General features: G+C 49.6%; 1 protein-coding gene across 7 annotated transcripts in view; it reads right to left on the bottom strand.

Annotated features, from left to right (window-relative positions):
• UBE2F (ubiquitin conjugating enzyme E2 F (putative)) overlaps window positions 1-16170 on the bottom strand; it is a 34471-nt gene continuing 18301 nt past the window's right edge. For 4 of the 7 annotated variants that reach the window (XM_023763010.1, XM_023762984.1, XM_023763004.1 and 1 more), the window contains exons 5-10: window positions 12470-12537; window positions 10155-10225; window positions 8746-8803; window positions 6122-6154; window positions 3679-3786; window positions 1-1242 (exon numbers count right to left, since the gene is read on the bottom strand). In XM_023763010.1, coding sequence (XP_023618778.1) covers window positions 1192-1242; window positions 3679-3786; window positions 6122-6154; window positions 8746-8803; window positions 10155-10225; window positions 12470-12537 — 389 coding nt within the window. In that variant the 3' untranslated portion in view covers window positions 1-1191. The remainder of the gene's footprint in view (window positions 1243-3678; window positions 3787-6121; window positions 6155-8745; window positions 8804-10154; window positions 10226-12469; window positions 12538-16170) is intronic. The other 3 variants (XM_014464289.2, XM_023762989.1, XM_023763003.1) reach the window with 3 other exon arrangements.

Below are 16170 nucleotides of genomic sequence, written 5' to 3'. Positions count from 1 at the left end.
GGCAGTGGACAAAACCATACAGATATTTATTTGCATATGACATCACGGGTCCTGGGGTCTCCTGGGTGTGCTGCCTCTGAAGTGTGCAGACCTGACCGAGCATGGCTGTATGCTGTTCCGATTCCTGCTCTCCACTGCCCAGGAGACCACCTCCACTCGGGCCTGGAACCACAGCAGACTCAGAGGCCACAGGTGTAGTCTCAGGGGCATCAGACATTGTTTGGCTGCTTCCCAAGGTTTCTCCTGTCCCTCAGGAGCAAGGGTCTGGGTCTCTGATAAGCAGCTATAGTCCTTGCACACTAGTTCCTAAGCACATGACCCTCAGAAACACCCAGCCCCACTCCAGCCAGTTCCTCTAGGCCAAATGTGACAAAGGGCTCCCCTCCTTTTTTTTTTCCAAATCATTGAGCTCCAGCCTCACAGGGTTCTAAACTTCTTTGCCCCACCCAGACCTGAAAGCAAGAGCTGGTTTTTAAGACCCAAATTCTCATTGCATTTGGACAGAATGAATGATGTCTTTCATATTTTCTTTGTATTTCTCTTCAATAATTGCTTGACCCAACATCTTTCTGTCTGCTCTATACAATGAAAATACAAACTAAAGGAGAATAGAAAAAAATAATTAAAGCATTAAATTGTACAAATTACAAATCTGTTCCAAAATATACTTACATTAAATAAAATACGCATTTCAGTAAGAGATCTACAGTGAATGACTGCATTCTGGGAAGCCTCAGACACTGAGGCAGGGCTGACATTCGTGGGAGGAGATAAGAGACTGCGCATCCAATCACAGTTTGCAGCGGGCTTGGGACCGCCCACCTGCCAGTTCTTGGCAGGTCATTGGCATTGCTGTGCAGGGAAGTGATTTGGGGGAAGGTAAGAAGCAAGCTCCAATTCTGAGTTCATTACAACTTCTCAAGCATTTCCTCAGCCTATACAGTACAGGTTCACAAAGTAAACATGTTAAGGTAAGCAGACAACTCTTTAGAGCCCAAACTCATTTTCTTGCTGTATTTATGCGGAACTCTCTGTCTACAATGGGCAGTCATGAAGAGGTTCCTCCGCAGGACACGTCACAGGACCCAGCAGAGCCAGTGGGTCTGCGGGAGCGCGAGGACTGGGATGGAGGCCCCCTCGAGAGCTGAAGACGACCCTCTAGCACAGTCCGCGCTGCAGGCGCCCCTCCTATCATCTGGCGTACCGCTTAATGTAGTCTTCCACTTTGTTCCGGAAGTCCTCCTGTGGAATTCGAGAAGAGCAAGTTAGTGAGGGGGAGTGACAACCCAGGGACAAGTCGGAGCCACCGAGCCAAGGGCCCACTGAGAGTTCAGCCTTCCGCAGCCAAGGTGGCAGGGCCACCAGAGACCTGTGGAGCTGGTTCCCCTGTGGGTGCCCACTATGGGCAAGACACTGTGCCAGGGGCACCGGGGGCAGAGAGTACAAACAGCAGCTGGAGCAGAAGGGGTCCCAAGACCTTTCATTTTGCAGATGGGGAGAGTGAGGCCCATATGGTCAAAGTCAGGACACCCGCACTTGTCCACGGATGGCGCTGCACTCAGAGGCTCCACAGCCCCTAGCAAACTCTCACCAGGTCACTACCACAGTGCCCAGAAGCCAACAATACTCCCAGCTCCTAAGGAACCACAACCCAAGCTCACTGGATGTGAAGTGAAGGCCCCAAGGCACCCTCCATTCAAAGGTGCCTCTGCTTAATCCTAATCCCCTTTGCTCTCATCATCTCACCCAGGACAAAGTCCACACCTTCAGAAGACCCTGTGTGCTCAGGCCTCTGTAACTCCCACATCTCGTGTCCCTCTGTGGGCCCTGCAACCAGACCCCCTGTGTTCAAATCTGGGGCTCTGCCCCTTCCTGGTGAGTCTCTTAGGGAATAAGGGCTAACAAGAGGCCCTCCCTCCTGTAGTTGTCAGGAGAACAAATGTACTCTGGGAAGAGTGTGGGACAATGCCTGACACCTGGGAGGGCCACTCAGGGTTGCTGATACTGTTGATTCACCACTGCCCTCCTACTCAAGTAATGTGGCCCCTGTGCTCTGCCCTGAACACCTGGAGCACATTCCCACCTTGAGGCCTTTGCACTGGCTGTCAGTCTCTGGAAAACTTTCCCTGAGATCCACCTGGCTCACATCACATCTATAGTCACATCTTATCAGAAAGGTCTTCCCTGAACATCCTCCATAAAGTGCAACACCCATCATCCCCCACCCCAACACTCCTGGCCCCCAGCCCCACCTTCCATGTTGATGGCTTATCTCTGCTCTGCCTCCTCCCACTAGAATGCACGCTGCACGGGGACAGAGACTGTCTGTCCACTGATCCCCCTGAGCATCGAGCACCTCATTTGGTACTCAAGCGGTCAATCTTGGGATGAACAATGACTACAAGAGAAAGTGAGCAGAGACACGATGATCGTGACTCGACATCAGGATGAAATATATTTAAAAAAAAAAAAAAGTTCAAGTGGAGGCATCACTGTTTGGCCGATTTTAGGACCATCTGACTGGGGAGAAGTTTATTAATTGCAAACCTGACCTTATATCATACAAAGAATAGGAAGCAGCCTTCCAAGAAAGACAGAACGAGAGCCATCTGTATGAGCTTATCACAGCTCCACAAGAGTGCGCCCTGCTATTACCACTGTCTTCCCTTGACAAGGTTGAGTCCACAGGGGCTGGAATAATCACATGCTGATGGGTCCCTGTCAGCAGCAGTGACAAGCGGAGGGAGTACAACATAAACGAAGCCTCCTGAAAGGCTCTGGGCCCAGGAGCAGCCTGCTAGGCTAGTCAGCAGTGGACTGAGGCGTTGCCAGGCAACCCCCAGCCAGGGTGACCCAGAGGTGGGCAGGGGCAGAGCCATCTCCCACCCTGCACCTGTCCTGAAGACCCGTGCTGCCCCAGCCTCCTCCTCAGGTCGCCTGCCAAACCACCATCCTCTGCCTGACCCTTCAGTTCCACTGTAGAACCCACTGCTCCCTGAAGTGCCTATCGCTAGTTTCCCGAGTCTGCATGGAACACATGCTGGGCACGCCAAGGAATCGGCGTGGCCCCTGCGAGGCTGAACAAGCTGCCAGCCTCCTCCCAGTCACACAGGCCGGCTCCCAGACCCCGTCCACATGCTTTGTAAGGATGTGTGTACAAGGGTATTTACTACATTATTGCTGTAGTTGGGGGAAAAAACAGTGGGAAAAACCAAGTCCCACCAGTAAGAGAACGGCTGAATAAGTATGTAGAGCTGCTTATGAGACATTGAACGGTTCTGAAAGTAGATGAGTGACACTTCATGCATTGACTTGGAGGGAAAAAGTTAAAGAAAAGGGACTGAGACTGGAGTAATGAATGTGACCCCATTCATTACACAGTCACAGAGCTCTGGGAAAGGTGTGGAAGGTGAGGAGGCTGCTGGGGGCCCAGAGGGCACTGAGGGCATCACGCCACCCACGGTCCCTTCTATATTCCGATGTTGCTAAAGGTAAAGGAACAGTATACCAGATTCTACTACGAATTCTCTCCCAATAAAACACGTCTGACCTTGGGTCAAACACTTTACTGAAACCACTCACATGCACTGTGATACGTCATTATAAATTACTCTAAATTCCAGTCCTGAATCCCACCATTCTCAACTTTGCGCCTATCTAGTCCAGAGACATAGTTATCTCTTTGCCAAACACACCAGCCAGGACCTCCTGTCCCCAGCCTACCTTGTCCCTCAGGTGATGCTCTGCAGCCTCGATATTCAGTGGGTCATCGAAGTTCAGAAGATCCTTAAAGACAGAAACACAAGTAAAGATAGATTCTGTTACTCCACTGTGACACGTCTTCATGTTAAGAACTAGGCAACTGAAACCGACCAGCAAACTGGAGAATGAAGCCCCAGGGAGCTGAGGAGTCCACCATGAAGCTCCTCTCAAATGGAGCACTCACCTTGTACTTTGTTCAACATGGTGATGAATAGCTGAAGGGGGGATCATGTTTATATGTAACTGTCCAAAATGTGGTGGAAATGGGGGCAACAGCCATCACATTAATTTCTAATGCTATTGGTAACTGGAGAATGAAAAACCAGTCATTATGAGCTTTCCAAATTAAAGTCCCATTATTCTCTTTTTTCTTTCAAAATGAATCCCCCCTTCATTTTGTGATTAACAACTTTGCCTTTGTAAGTCTGTGGTTTCTACTTGGCCTTAACTGTAGTTTCCTTTCATCTCCTAACTCACCTTCACAAGCATCACTCCCAGCCTGGAACCCAGTTGAGTGCAGGACAGTGCCTTAGGCCTCCGAGGGTGTGGGGGCACCAGCCCCCTTCTACCTTAGGAAAGCCCTGGGAGGGCTACTCCCCCACCCTCAAGCAACACCAGGGATTTCAGATGGGCCACGTCTGAGCTTTATACTGAGTGTTCCGCCTCTACCCGGACAGTAAGGTTTGTTTTATAATGAGTCCCCACTTTCCAAAGCCACAGAAGGACCATCGTAGACAACCATATTCCTCCTAGGGCAAGTGCTAAATTTGTGGATTGTATCCCTGATTTGAAAATAAATATGGGTATGACAAAGAAAATATAACAAAGAAAAACTGTAAGTCTCTATGGTCATTTACAGTTGGGAAATTAAACTCCAAGTCCTGGAAACAGGTAAAAACATAAAGTACATATCAGATAAGACACCCACCCAGTGTGTACAAAGACCACACCAAACACACAGAATTCCTTATCTTCTTTACCTCACCTTTGACCTAAAATGACTATACTGGTTGGAATAACCATTACTGATTTAATTAGCAATCTGGATTGGCTCTTTAGAATTTGGGAGGTTTGGAGCACTTGGAGGGATGAAGATTACACCAGACTTCTTTAAGAGAAAAAAAGAAAACTCCAAAGAGCCATCACTATTTCCTCCCCTTAATTCCCTTGCAGCGAGTTGCTGGTCACAATCATTTCCGATTCAGGGCCAAGGCACCTGTACGAAGCAGGATGGGTTTTGTGGAGGATACAATGAGCGTGGGCCCGTGTGCTCTCTGGCTGTGACAAAGAGGCCTGGCCGCCAGGCAGAGTTTCAACCATGCTCAGGCCATGCTGCTCCAGAAGTAACACTTCATTCACTTACATGAAAGTCAAAAACAGAATCACAGCAAAACAACTGGGCCCAGCAGAAAATCGTCCAGATGCTCGTTCCCCTTGGTATCACCTTCCCATGGAGACTAAGCGAGGTCCTGAAATCAGCAAGCACTGGTTGCTTGTGTTCCAGGTGTTGCCAAGTGACATCAGATCAGAAGGCAAGGAAGATGGGGACTTGGAGTCTAATTTTGAGGCTTTGTTTGTTTTTTATTTTGCTGAATCAAGAATCAAGAACAAGAAGCCTGTGGCCTCTGATGACAGGTTGAGGACAGCAGCCCCACCCCAGGGTGACTCTGTAGGCACATCCACTATGAGCCAGGAAGCTGTCCCTCCAACAGCCACAGTCCCGTGGGCTGTCCTGGACAGCCTCATTTTCATGCAGGGACCTTAGGTTTTACCAACAGTAGCAGAGCTTTTTTCTTTCTTCCAAAGCTCTTTTTCGATCAAAACCCCAAGGAAAACATAACAATATATAAAAATCCAAACTCCAGCTTTCAGCTGTGCCCGTATTAGCTTTTTCCCATGCCCCTTCCTGCCCTACAGCCCTGCCATGATGAGCTGTTTTCTAAAGACAGTGAACCCTGTTGGCAGCTCGTCACTAATACGAGAATGACTCAAAGTTTCTGGGTTTGTGAAAAGCCTCAAGATGGGTGAGCACATCATCCTTCACTCAAACCAGGACACGTGGGAGTGAACAGGGCTACGGGCTGGGCTGCTGTGAGAGCAGACGGAGCGGGGCTGCCAGGTGCTGCCAGAGGACCCACCCCCACGTGAGGAGACTGAAGCCACCGACCTGGCCTGGGGAGTGGGGGCGCTCTGCCCCCAGTCACCTCCCACATGTCACTGCAAACCCCCTCAGGGCCAGTCTCACAAAAGTGAGACAGTATGGACATGGTGCTGTCTTTAATCCCAGTGTTATTCTTATGGGCTCACAACAGCAGTCAGGGGAACCAGAGAAGCTTGGGATTTTGGTCAATATACTTACAGTAAACAAAGAGTTTAATCCCCACACAACATCCTGGAATGAGGAAAAAAGAAAACAAGTTTCAGGCTCCTGTGCAGTCTTTCAAACCCGTAAGAAATATGTACGGGACCATATCAAAATTCATCTTTGCAGGCTTTGTTTTTCCCAAGCCAGAAGATTAAAACAACTTTTCTCATTATAACCACAGACTCTGGGAAATCCAGAGGTGAGCAGCTACAGGCAGTGAGTGAAAACTCAGAGAACAGAAACTGCCCTCCCGCGACGAGTCCAATCCTGGGTGGTAACAGCCCTTAGGCAGCTTCTGCCCAGGACACCCTGACCTCACAGTATGCTTACCTGTCACTCCCCGGCAGAGTCCAGCCACCTTTAAGATAAATTCTGCTGTTTTGGTATCTGTTGCCTCTTGGGGACCAGATCACCCACCATCCCACTGAGTCTTAATAATTTTGCTCTAGTTACTTCAAAAATCAAGGGAGACATTTTTTTTTTTTTAATTCAAAGAGATGTTAATTAAAATGACAGAAACCCACTTTCTCTCTAGACTGACTTGTGATGGGCGACTCAATCAGACTCTTTCCTGGACTTCCTTTCACCAGCTCAAGGGGCTTGTCTGTTTCAGGCCTACTCTCATTCTCATCTGATACTCTGCTAGTATTTTAATTGCCCTCTCTGCTGTCTCTCGTCTATCCACACCCACTCCTCCATCTGTCCATCCATCCTTCTGGTGTGAGCCAGGCCTGGGGCCAGAGCTGGGGTGAACACCAGCTCTCAGGCTGGTGGAGGGGTCAGACAGACGGTGTGTTGACGGAGCTTCCACAGGCGTGTTCCCACAGCGAACTCATCCCGGAGAGGGCGTGGGGCACTGCCAGGAAGAGGGATGGCAGGAGGGAGCACCTGCCAAGTTGAGGGACTGCCTGTACAGAAGCTAAGTCCCAAGAGGGCAAGGCACGCCCAGGGTGTGGTGAGAGGCCAGGCCAGGCTGCTCGTGGCAGCAGAGACCACACCTCATGAGGAGCCACGGTCATGACCACAGGAAGTCTGCATTGTCCCCTGACTCTGGGACAGGGCCCCAAATGCCTTCCCTGTATCCTTCCCCCAAAGTGCCTACTTGGTGATCCACACCACCTGCTAGTCCCTTCTGGCCACAGAGTGGTCTGCACACCAGCCTGCAGCTGTCTACCAGGAGGTGTGGTCAGGTGCAGTCGCCTGCCGGGCCACTCTGACCCACACGTGTCTCTGGTTCTGTGTCCTCTGAGAGCGGTGACACTGCAATGTGTCTACTATCCTCTTCTGAGAGCCGAGGAACAGGAATGAGAGGCTCTGAAAGACCAACCACTCAGTCAGTATATGATGGATACAGTCAGGTTTCTGCGCATTATTTTAGAAGGTGGGGCCTAAAAGTTAGTCTGCGAAGCATTGTGGAAAGAGAAGCCTGGAACCTGTAAAGGACAGGGCCCAGGACTGTCCTATCCTGCTCAGCGTCACCCTTTTGACCTGAGGGACACGCCCAGCAGCATCTCTGTGCATCTGGCCCAAACTTAGAAGTAGTTTTAGTTGGTGCAACTTTTATCACCCATGCACGACTAAGCCAAAGGTGCCATGTGGGGAAAACACTGCTTTTGAGTGGGGGCAGCATGTGCAGTGTACAGCCAGCTCTCAGGGCCTCGCAAACAGGCTGGTTTGACACCCACAGCCCTTTCACGTTGCCCGGCTAAGACTGTCGGCCTCAGAGGAGGAGTCACCGGGGAAGATGGCATGGCCATGGCTTTGTGCTGAGTCTGGGGTAAAGTGAAGCTGGGAGCCAAGCTGCCCGAACCAGCATGGGGCAGGTGCTCTCCTGGGCAGTGTCGACCCAACACAGACAGGGCAAAGGTGACAATGGTTTGGAACCGTTTCATTAGTCAAAAATGATGGTGATAGTCAGGTAGCTGTTCACTAGCAAGTGAACACTGGCCCACGCCTGACAACTTCTGACAGAGTGAACAGGCCACAGGAAGAAGCCCTAGGTGTCCTATGGGCACCACTGCAGAAACGCCTTGAGGGGAGGCTACAGCTGGTGGCTCACGTAGGCACCGAGACATCGGCCCTGAAAGCAACTCAAGCCTATGGTGTAGAAGCAAGTGGGCCATTTATTTAGTCCCCGTAGCTCCCCTCTCCACAGCCCTCCCCAAAGCAGACCCGGCCGCTGTCCTGCCGCCCCTCCTCTGTGCAGTGTACCTCGAGGTAGCTCAGAAGGGACACACAGAAGTCACACCTCCCCTTCTACCAACTCCTGGCAACTCTCCTCACCTTTCACCTTTAAGGGTGAGACAACTATAGAAGACTAGGGTAGGGGATAGAAATAGAAAGAAAAAACAACAATTATATATTATATGAAGATGGTAAAGGGCAAAGGCAGAGCAGATGACCTGACATGCCCCTGCATCGCAGAGAACGGGGACAGAGGAACTGAAGGGCGAGTGCTTGCCTGAGCAGCCCCAGGCGGTAGTGGGTGGTGGGGAGAGGAGGGGCAGGGTGCACCTGGCCTCCTGTGTGCACAGGACAGAGAGGACATGGCTGTTCTTACAGGTGGCTGGTTACTGAGGGAGAGGTCACCGGGCAGGGCTGTGGTCAAAGGCACCTACCTTTAATGTCCTCGTGGGAGCCCAGCCAGTGCCATCGATCGAATGTTCCCTCAGTAAACTGGAACAGACAAAGCAGAATGGTCAGCACATCCTCACAAAAATGAACTTTCCATATTTTGAAAATTTATTACCAAGGTTCCTTTTGGTGAAAATTAGCTTGGCATTGCTGAATTATATCACACTGCTGCTTGACCAGAACCTAACAGCTCCAAGGAGACGGAGCACCCTCAGGGCTTCCTGCCCTGCTTCTCTCCTGTGCCACCACTAGTTTGCAGCTGATGCCTACTGTCCCCATGGGCATGTCCACCTTTTTCTTTTCAACATTTATTTAAATCCTCACCTTATTGATTTGAGAGAGAGAGGAAGAGAGAGAGATCAATGTGAGAGAGAATTATCGATCGGCTGCCTCCTGTACACACCTCGACCAGGGATCAAACCCGCAGCCCTACGTATGTGCCTTGACCAGGAGTCAGGCCCATAACGTTTTGGTGCAGGAATGATGCTCCAACCAACTGGGACAGCTGGCCAGAGTGGGGTGTCCACCTTTTTCATACTGACTGGTAAGGACTTTCACAAACAATGTAATCAGCTGCTCTTCGCTTTGGATTTTGTTTTTGTATTTTTAATCTTATCAATGTTTCTGGCTTTTGTAGCAGGCTAGCATCTGCTAAATTCCTGTCATACTCTGCTAATAATTTGATTTCTCAGAAGACAGCAAAAGTGACAAGAGGAATTCCTCAGATCTAGTTCTGAGCAAGGAAGGGGACGCGAGCACAGGTGAGAGCCTGGGGAGAAAGCTGGACCAGACGCCACTTATCACCTGAAACTGAAAGTTTCAATACTTACAGGGCAGACACTTCAGAGGGAAGATGCCTTCTAAACAGGTACGCTCTTATAAAATGTACTCTTAACTATAAAAAATAAGGCTGACATGGAGAGGAGGCACCACATATAAAGTGGGAAATGGGTGCTAACTGCACCTGTAAGAAAGGAAGAGGAATCCGCTGTCTGAGCAGCTGGGAGCAGTCACAGGCCACACACTGCCTTTCAAAGGTGACCAGTGTTTACCAGAGCAGCAGTGAAAGGAGATTTTCTTCCTGGATTTCATGAATGGCATTTTCCCCTTAGCTAAAATCAGCCACGTGGAGGGAATGTGGCCTCATTAAAACAGGACAGGAAAAGGGTCAAGGCTCCCGGAGGGCGGCTGCATGACACTGCACAGCCTTGGCCAGCAAAGGGCAGAGGAGGCCTCAGGTCTGGAGGCAGCAGCCAGGTGTGAGTGCAGCCCAAAGCCCCAGGGAGGTCTCCCAACCCTCCCAATCTGGCCCAGCTTCAAAATCTTCCCTCTAGAAATCCAAGGCTCACACACAGTGCTCAGAAATGTGGAAGACAGGAAGAAGAGGGCTCACCTCAGACATATCTCGCCCGTCTCTGTGATGTTGGGGTGCCAGATCCTGGTCAAGCATCTCACTTTGGGTGGCTGCAATGCAGAGAGAGAGGTCACAGGCCCTCCAAGCACGTCACAGACCACAGCCTCACCACGTGCCCACCCAGTCCCTCGTTCTCCTCCTTACTAGGCATTCAACCTCGATACTGGCTCACATCACCCATGCGGGACTGTGTTGTCACCCTGCACCCACATGTGCTGGTCTTGCTGGTAAAGCCTGACGTGCCCCCAACAGAACCCTGTACAAGCCCCGAGGCCTGATGGTGACTGGTCCCGCTGTGAGGAGGAGCCCACGTGCACTCCAGGGGGTGTCTGCAACGCTCCTGCCCAATGCCAACAGGACCCCACAGATTCCTCAGGAGCTGCTGAGCTGTGGCTGGAAGTTACTGCTCCTGAAGTGGTGCCATTCCCTGTGTGTGTTCCTGAAGATGCCACTGCCGTCTTCCTAGATGGAAGTTTGGTCCATTTACACTCACAGCAGAAAGAATGAAACGAGTACTGGGAAATAAGGCGTCCAACATTGTTTATGATGTGGTGTGTTGAATAAAGTTGTTCTTTTAAAACTATAAAAGCAGCCTGGCCAGTGTGGCTCAGGGGTTGAACCAGGAGGTCACAGTTCGATTCCTGGTCATGGCACATGCCCAGGTTGCGGGTTCAATCCCCAATAGGGGCTGTGCAGGAGGCAGCCGATTGATGTTTCACTCTCACAGCATGTTTCTCTCTCCCTTTCCCTTCCTCTCTCTAAAAATCAATTTAAAAATATTAAAAAACATATTCTCTCAGCACCATCATGAATTTTCTTCCTGATTTCAAAAAACTAAGACATCACGGGACTCTAAAAAATGATTCATCCAACTATGCAAATATAGATGTCTGAGGATTACAGATTTAGGTCCAGAGTAAGTTTAATATGCTCATCTGCTTTTCGGCAAATGAATGAGAGTGCATTTGACAGGGAGATGCTAGGACAGCCTGCACTCCAGCGAGGCCTGCAGGCTGAAGCAGGGAGGCCAGGCAACTGAGTAACAATATAGTTAACTAGTGGGTACCTGACTATAGTTAACACAGTGAGCAGACTCAATCACTGGCCGGCGCGGTACCTGAAAGAACCGAGCTCGCTCCCTCGCTCCCTCCCTCCCTCCCTTCCCTTTCATGGAGTCCTGGCCTGCACATGGTCACCCCACCTAGTGTTAACTTCATGTCTTTAAATATCTGTCTGCATCTGCACCCTTTTCTCCTTGTCCCTTCACACCTTCCACAGACACCTCCCTTGTCAATGGCCCTCTTAACTGAAACCTCTGCATGAGAACCGTGGACCCAGATTCAGACACACTTTCCAAACAGAACTGTGTTTGTAGACCCTGCCACCCTCAAAATGAGATAAACAGGAAATAGCTAGTTCCACCGCCCACCCCAGTGGCTCGCACTGCATCCATTCATCGCAGGGCGAAGAGTGTAATAATGACAGCCAGTGCAGGGAGAGGGATTCTTCAGTGGACAAGCGGCTAAGCGTTAGAACACAGTGAGAGCCCCACTCAGAGCTCCGTCCCGATGCAGGAAACACACAGGTGGAGCCACAGAGCACTGGAGGAAGCGGAGATGAGCTATTGGGGTGTAGGCCTCTTTAAAGCATCTCCTAACATGAAAAGCTCATGAAGGAAAAGTAGACTTGACCGCAGTGATGAGACAAAAAACAAACTTTTACAGAACAACAACAGGAGACAGGAAAAAACAAGGAAAATATTTACAGCACAGCTAAGAAAACTAAAAATAGTTTCGCATACTATTTTCCAACAGAACAAAGGCTAAGCACAAAACAGCTCATAAAAAACATGAATAGCTAATAAGGAGAAAAAGTATTTAACATCCTACTTAATAAATGAAAGTTCAAATGACAATTAAAAAACATTTATTTCCTCCCAAAATGGCAAAAAGGAAAAAAATAATGAAAATATGCCATCTCGATGAGTTTAGGAAAAGGGAATATCCAAGCACTAACGGTGAAGCTGCCAATTGGCATAAGGTCCCTGGAGGAGCGGGGCTGCTCCCATTGCAGACTGTCCAGCAGTCCTCACAAGCACTTGTTCACAAAAGGCTCTCTCTACTAGGACTCCAGATACTGCAGCTGAGTGACACTAACCACAAAACATCAGGGATTTCATGCTCAGTCCCAGGACTGGGTGGGTAACAGGGGACACAGTCTAGGGAGTGCTGGCCCCTGTGACGGACACCCAGCCACGTGAAGGGGAAACGGGGGCTCAGGCACAGGCTACTCACCACCATGTTGTATGCATCAGGAACTTCTGTTTCAAACTGAAATTTTCCACCCTGGTAGTAACCCTCATCTATCAAAAAAACACAAAACAAAACAAAAAATTCTTTAAATTAAAAAAAAAGAAAAAGGAAACAAAAGCAAACACCATGTTAGGATATGGCAAACACAGAGGAGTAAGAGTTCACAAGAGGACTCAGGGTCCTTCGTCAGGCCACCAGATCCTGCCCGACCTGGCTCAGACACCGCTCCACTATGCCTGCCTGCTGTTGGCTCCTCCCTGGCCCGACGCCCTCCTCCTTCTGAAGACTGGCTCCTCTTCTTCAGTCTCCAGAACCCTGACCTAGGCAGCCCGCTCTCACCTGGGCCCACCTATTCTGCACTGCAGCACCCAGCATGTCCCCTCAACACATCTCATGACAGGCAACGCCTTATTTAAGCTGTGTGGTCACCTGTTTGCTGCTGGTCTCCCCACGAGAACATCAGTTCCATGGAGTAAGGGACTAGTGGTGACTGCTGAACCCCCAGTGCCTGGCACATGGCTCCTGGCTGCTTAACAAAGGTTTACTAGGACAGACCCTGTGCAGAGCACTGCTCCAAGCCCTGGGGACACACCCTTGAACCAGACAGAACTGCTGCCTCGCTAATGTGCCTGGTCAACAGCTAGGGGGCGGGCATGCAGGAGGCCTAGGTTTGCAGTGGCACCTCCATGCCTCTCCCCAGGTCTGCAGACCCCACAGCACTATGCCAATGCCTTTAACTGTGCCACCAGCCACTCTGCCTCTTCTAGAGTCCACCTGCAGGTGAGCCGAGTTCCCAGGTGTAAACACTGCAAGCTGCCGCCAGCAGAGGGCGCCGGGCACGAATGTGCACCAGCCTGGACATGCCCCCACAGTAATTAAACTCTACAATTTGACAAAATTAACCCATCTTTAAAACAAAGGTTCAACTTCCCCCAAACTATTTCTCACCAGGAACAAATCAGCAATACTACATCTTATCGCTTCCCTCAGCTGTTTACACAAAATAAACATTTAATATCTGCTGCTTGCATTTGATTTTGTTGTCCAACTAGCTTTCATTTTTAAGCCAGTCTTTCTGTGGTTTCTTTATTTGGTATTATGCTTAAAAGGTCTTTCCCAGCCCTGACTGGTGTTTTTCACTGGTTAGAACATTGGTGCTTGAATTGAAGGGTCACGGGTTCAATTCCCAGTCAAGGGCACTTACCTGGGTTGCAGGTTCAATCCCTAGCCCTCGTCGGGGCATTTGTGGGAAGGAACCAATTGATGTATCTCTCTCACATCGATGTTTCTGTCTCTCTCTGTCTATCTCCCTCCCTCCCTTCCTCTCTATCTAAAATCAATGGAAAAATATCCTCAGGTGAGGATTAACAACAAAAATGCTACCAGAATTTAATAAATGAATTTAGTAAGGTGACAAGACACATGACAATATATTTTAAAAAATCAACTGCATTACTCGGCCGGTGTGGCTCAGTGATGGAGTGTCAACCTATGAACCAAAGGTCAGGGTTCCATTTCCAGTCAGGGTGGGCGTGCAGGAGGCAGCTGAAAATGATTCTCTCTCATCATTGATATTTCTATCTCTCTCTCTCTCCCTTCTCTGAAATCAATAAAAAAAAAATTAAATTATCAATTGCATTTTTATATACTAATAACAAGTAAAATAGAAAGTTTAAAAATACCATTTACAACAACTTCAAAAAACATGGAATCCTTAGTGACATATATAACAAAGTGCTTGCAGGACCTATATATATACTAACACTACAAAATGCTGCCAAGAGAAAGTAAAAAAGACCTAAGTAAATGCAGATGTTCTGCATGCTCATGGATTGGAAGACTCAATATCGTTAAGATGTCACTTCTTGTTGGACTGTAGAGAGTAGGAGAGTCGGAAATTGTCACACATTGCTAGTTGGTATATGGCACAACCACTTCAGAAAGTTTCTTAAGAAATTAAATATATTTTTCCCATGACTCAGATATTCCATTCTTTTTAAAAAAATATATATATATGTATATATATATATTTTTTATCGATTTCAGAGAGAAAGGGAGAGGGAGAGATAGATAGAAACATCAATGATGAGAGAGAATGAGAATCATTGCCTGCCTCCTGTATTCCCCACACTGGGGATCAAACCTTCAACCCAGGCATATGGCCTGACTGGGAATCGAACCGTGACCTGGTTCATCAATCGATGCTCAACCACTGAGCCATGCTGGCTAGGCCCAGAGATTTCATTCTTAAGTGGAAATGAAGAGAAATGAAACGTATGAGTATACAAAGGATGGTAAGAGAATGTTAATAGCAGTCTTATTCGTAATCTCCAAAGCTGGGAAGAATTCCAATGTTCACCAACAGGAAAAGGAACAATTATGGCACATTCATATAATAAATAAAGAGGAACAAACGATTGACACTCCAAACATGTATGAATTTAAAAACATGTTACCTGCAAAAAGCCAAAGTATATCTACACTAATAAAAGAGAAACATGGTAATTAGCGTACGACCGCTACCCTTCCCATTGGCTAATCAGCATATCCTTATGCAAATTAACTGTCAGCCAAGATGGCGGCCGGCAGCCATGCACTGAAGCGAACAGGGAGGCTTGCTTGTTCCAGTGACGGCTGACTCTAACGTTCCCCGCCTGAGTTGCCGGCCTCTTGGCTGCAACTCTAAGCAACTATGTACTATGTTGCAAATAAGAAGCTAAACAAAACCCCAGAAACCGGCTTTCAGTCAGCCGGGCTTCAGCCAGCCGGACCGCAACATTGTATCAAATACAGAAGGAAAAACAAAGGCCAGAAACCGGCTTTCAGCAGCTGAGGCCTCAGAGCTAAAGCTGGCCCAGAATAAAAAAAAAAAAAGAAAAAAAGGAGCTGTTGGGAGCTTTAGTCACCCGCCAGCCGGAAAACGGCCCTCAGCCCCTCATCCAGACTGGCCAGGCACCCCAGTGGGGACCCCCACCCTGATCCAGGACACCCTTCAGGGCAAACCAGCCGGCCCCCACCCGTGCACCAGGCCTCTATTCTATATAGTAAAAGGGTAATATGCCTCCCGGCACCGGGATCAGCGGAGCAGCGAGGCTCCCGGCACAGAGATCAGCGTGACAGGGGGCAGCGCCCAAACCCCCTGATCGCCCTGCGGCTCTGTGAGTGACAGGGGGTGGGGCCACAACCTCCCTATCCGACCTGCTCTGTTCGTGACAGGGGAAGGCGCCCCAACCCCCTGATCGGCCCTACTCTGTGTGTGACAGGGTGGGGCGCCCCAAGCCACCCCCCACGGGCCCTGCTCTGTGTGTGACAGGGTAGAGCCATAACCTCTCCATCGGCCCTGCCCTGAGTGTGACAGTGGCGGCGTCCCAACCCCCTGATCGGCCCTGCTCTGTGGGTGATAGAGGGTGGCGCCCCAACCCCCCTCCACGGGCCCTGCTCTGTGTGTGACGGGGGAGAGCCATAACCTCCCCATCGGCCCTGCCCTGAGTGTGACAGGGTGCAGCGCCCCAACCTCCTGATCCGCCTTGCTCTGTGTGTGACAGGGGGTGTTGCCCCAACTCCCCTATTGGCCCTACTCTGTAAGTGACAGGGGGGAGCTCCTCAACCCCCTGATGGGCCCTGCTCTGTGCATGACAGGGGGGAGCTCCTCAACCCCCTGATGGGCCCTGCTCTGTTGCGTG

This window comes from Myotis lucifugus, unplaced genomic scaffold (genome assembly GCF_000147115.1).
Source record: "Myotis lucifugus unplaced genomic scaffold, Myoluc2.0 scaffold_3, whole genome shotgun sequence".
NCBI lineage: Eukaryota > Metazoa > Chordata > Mammalia > Chiroptera > Vespertilionidae > Myotis > Myotis lucifugus.
The sequence above is the reverse complement of the archived record's forward strand: the minus strand, read 5'-3'. Positions and strand labels throughout refer to the sequence as shown.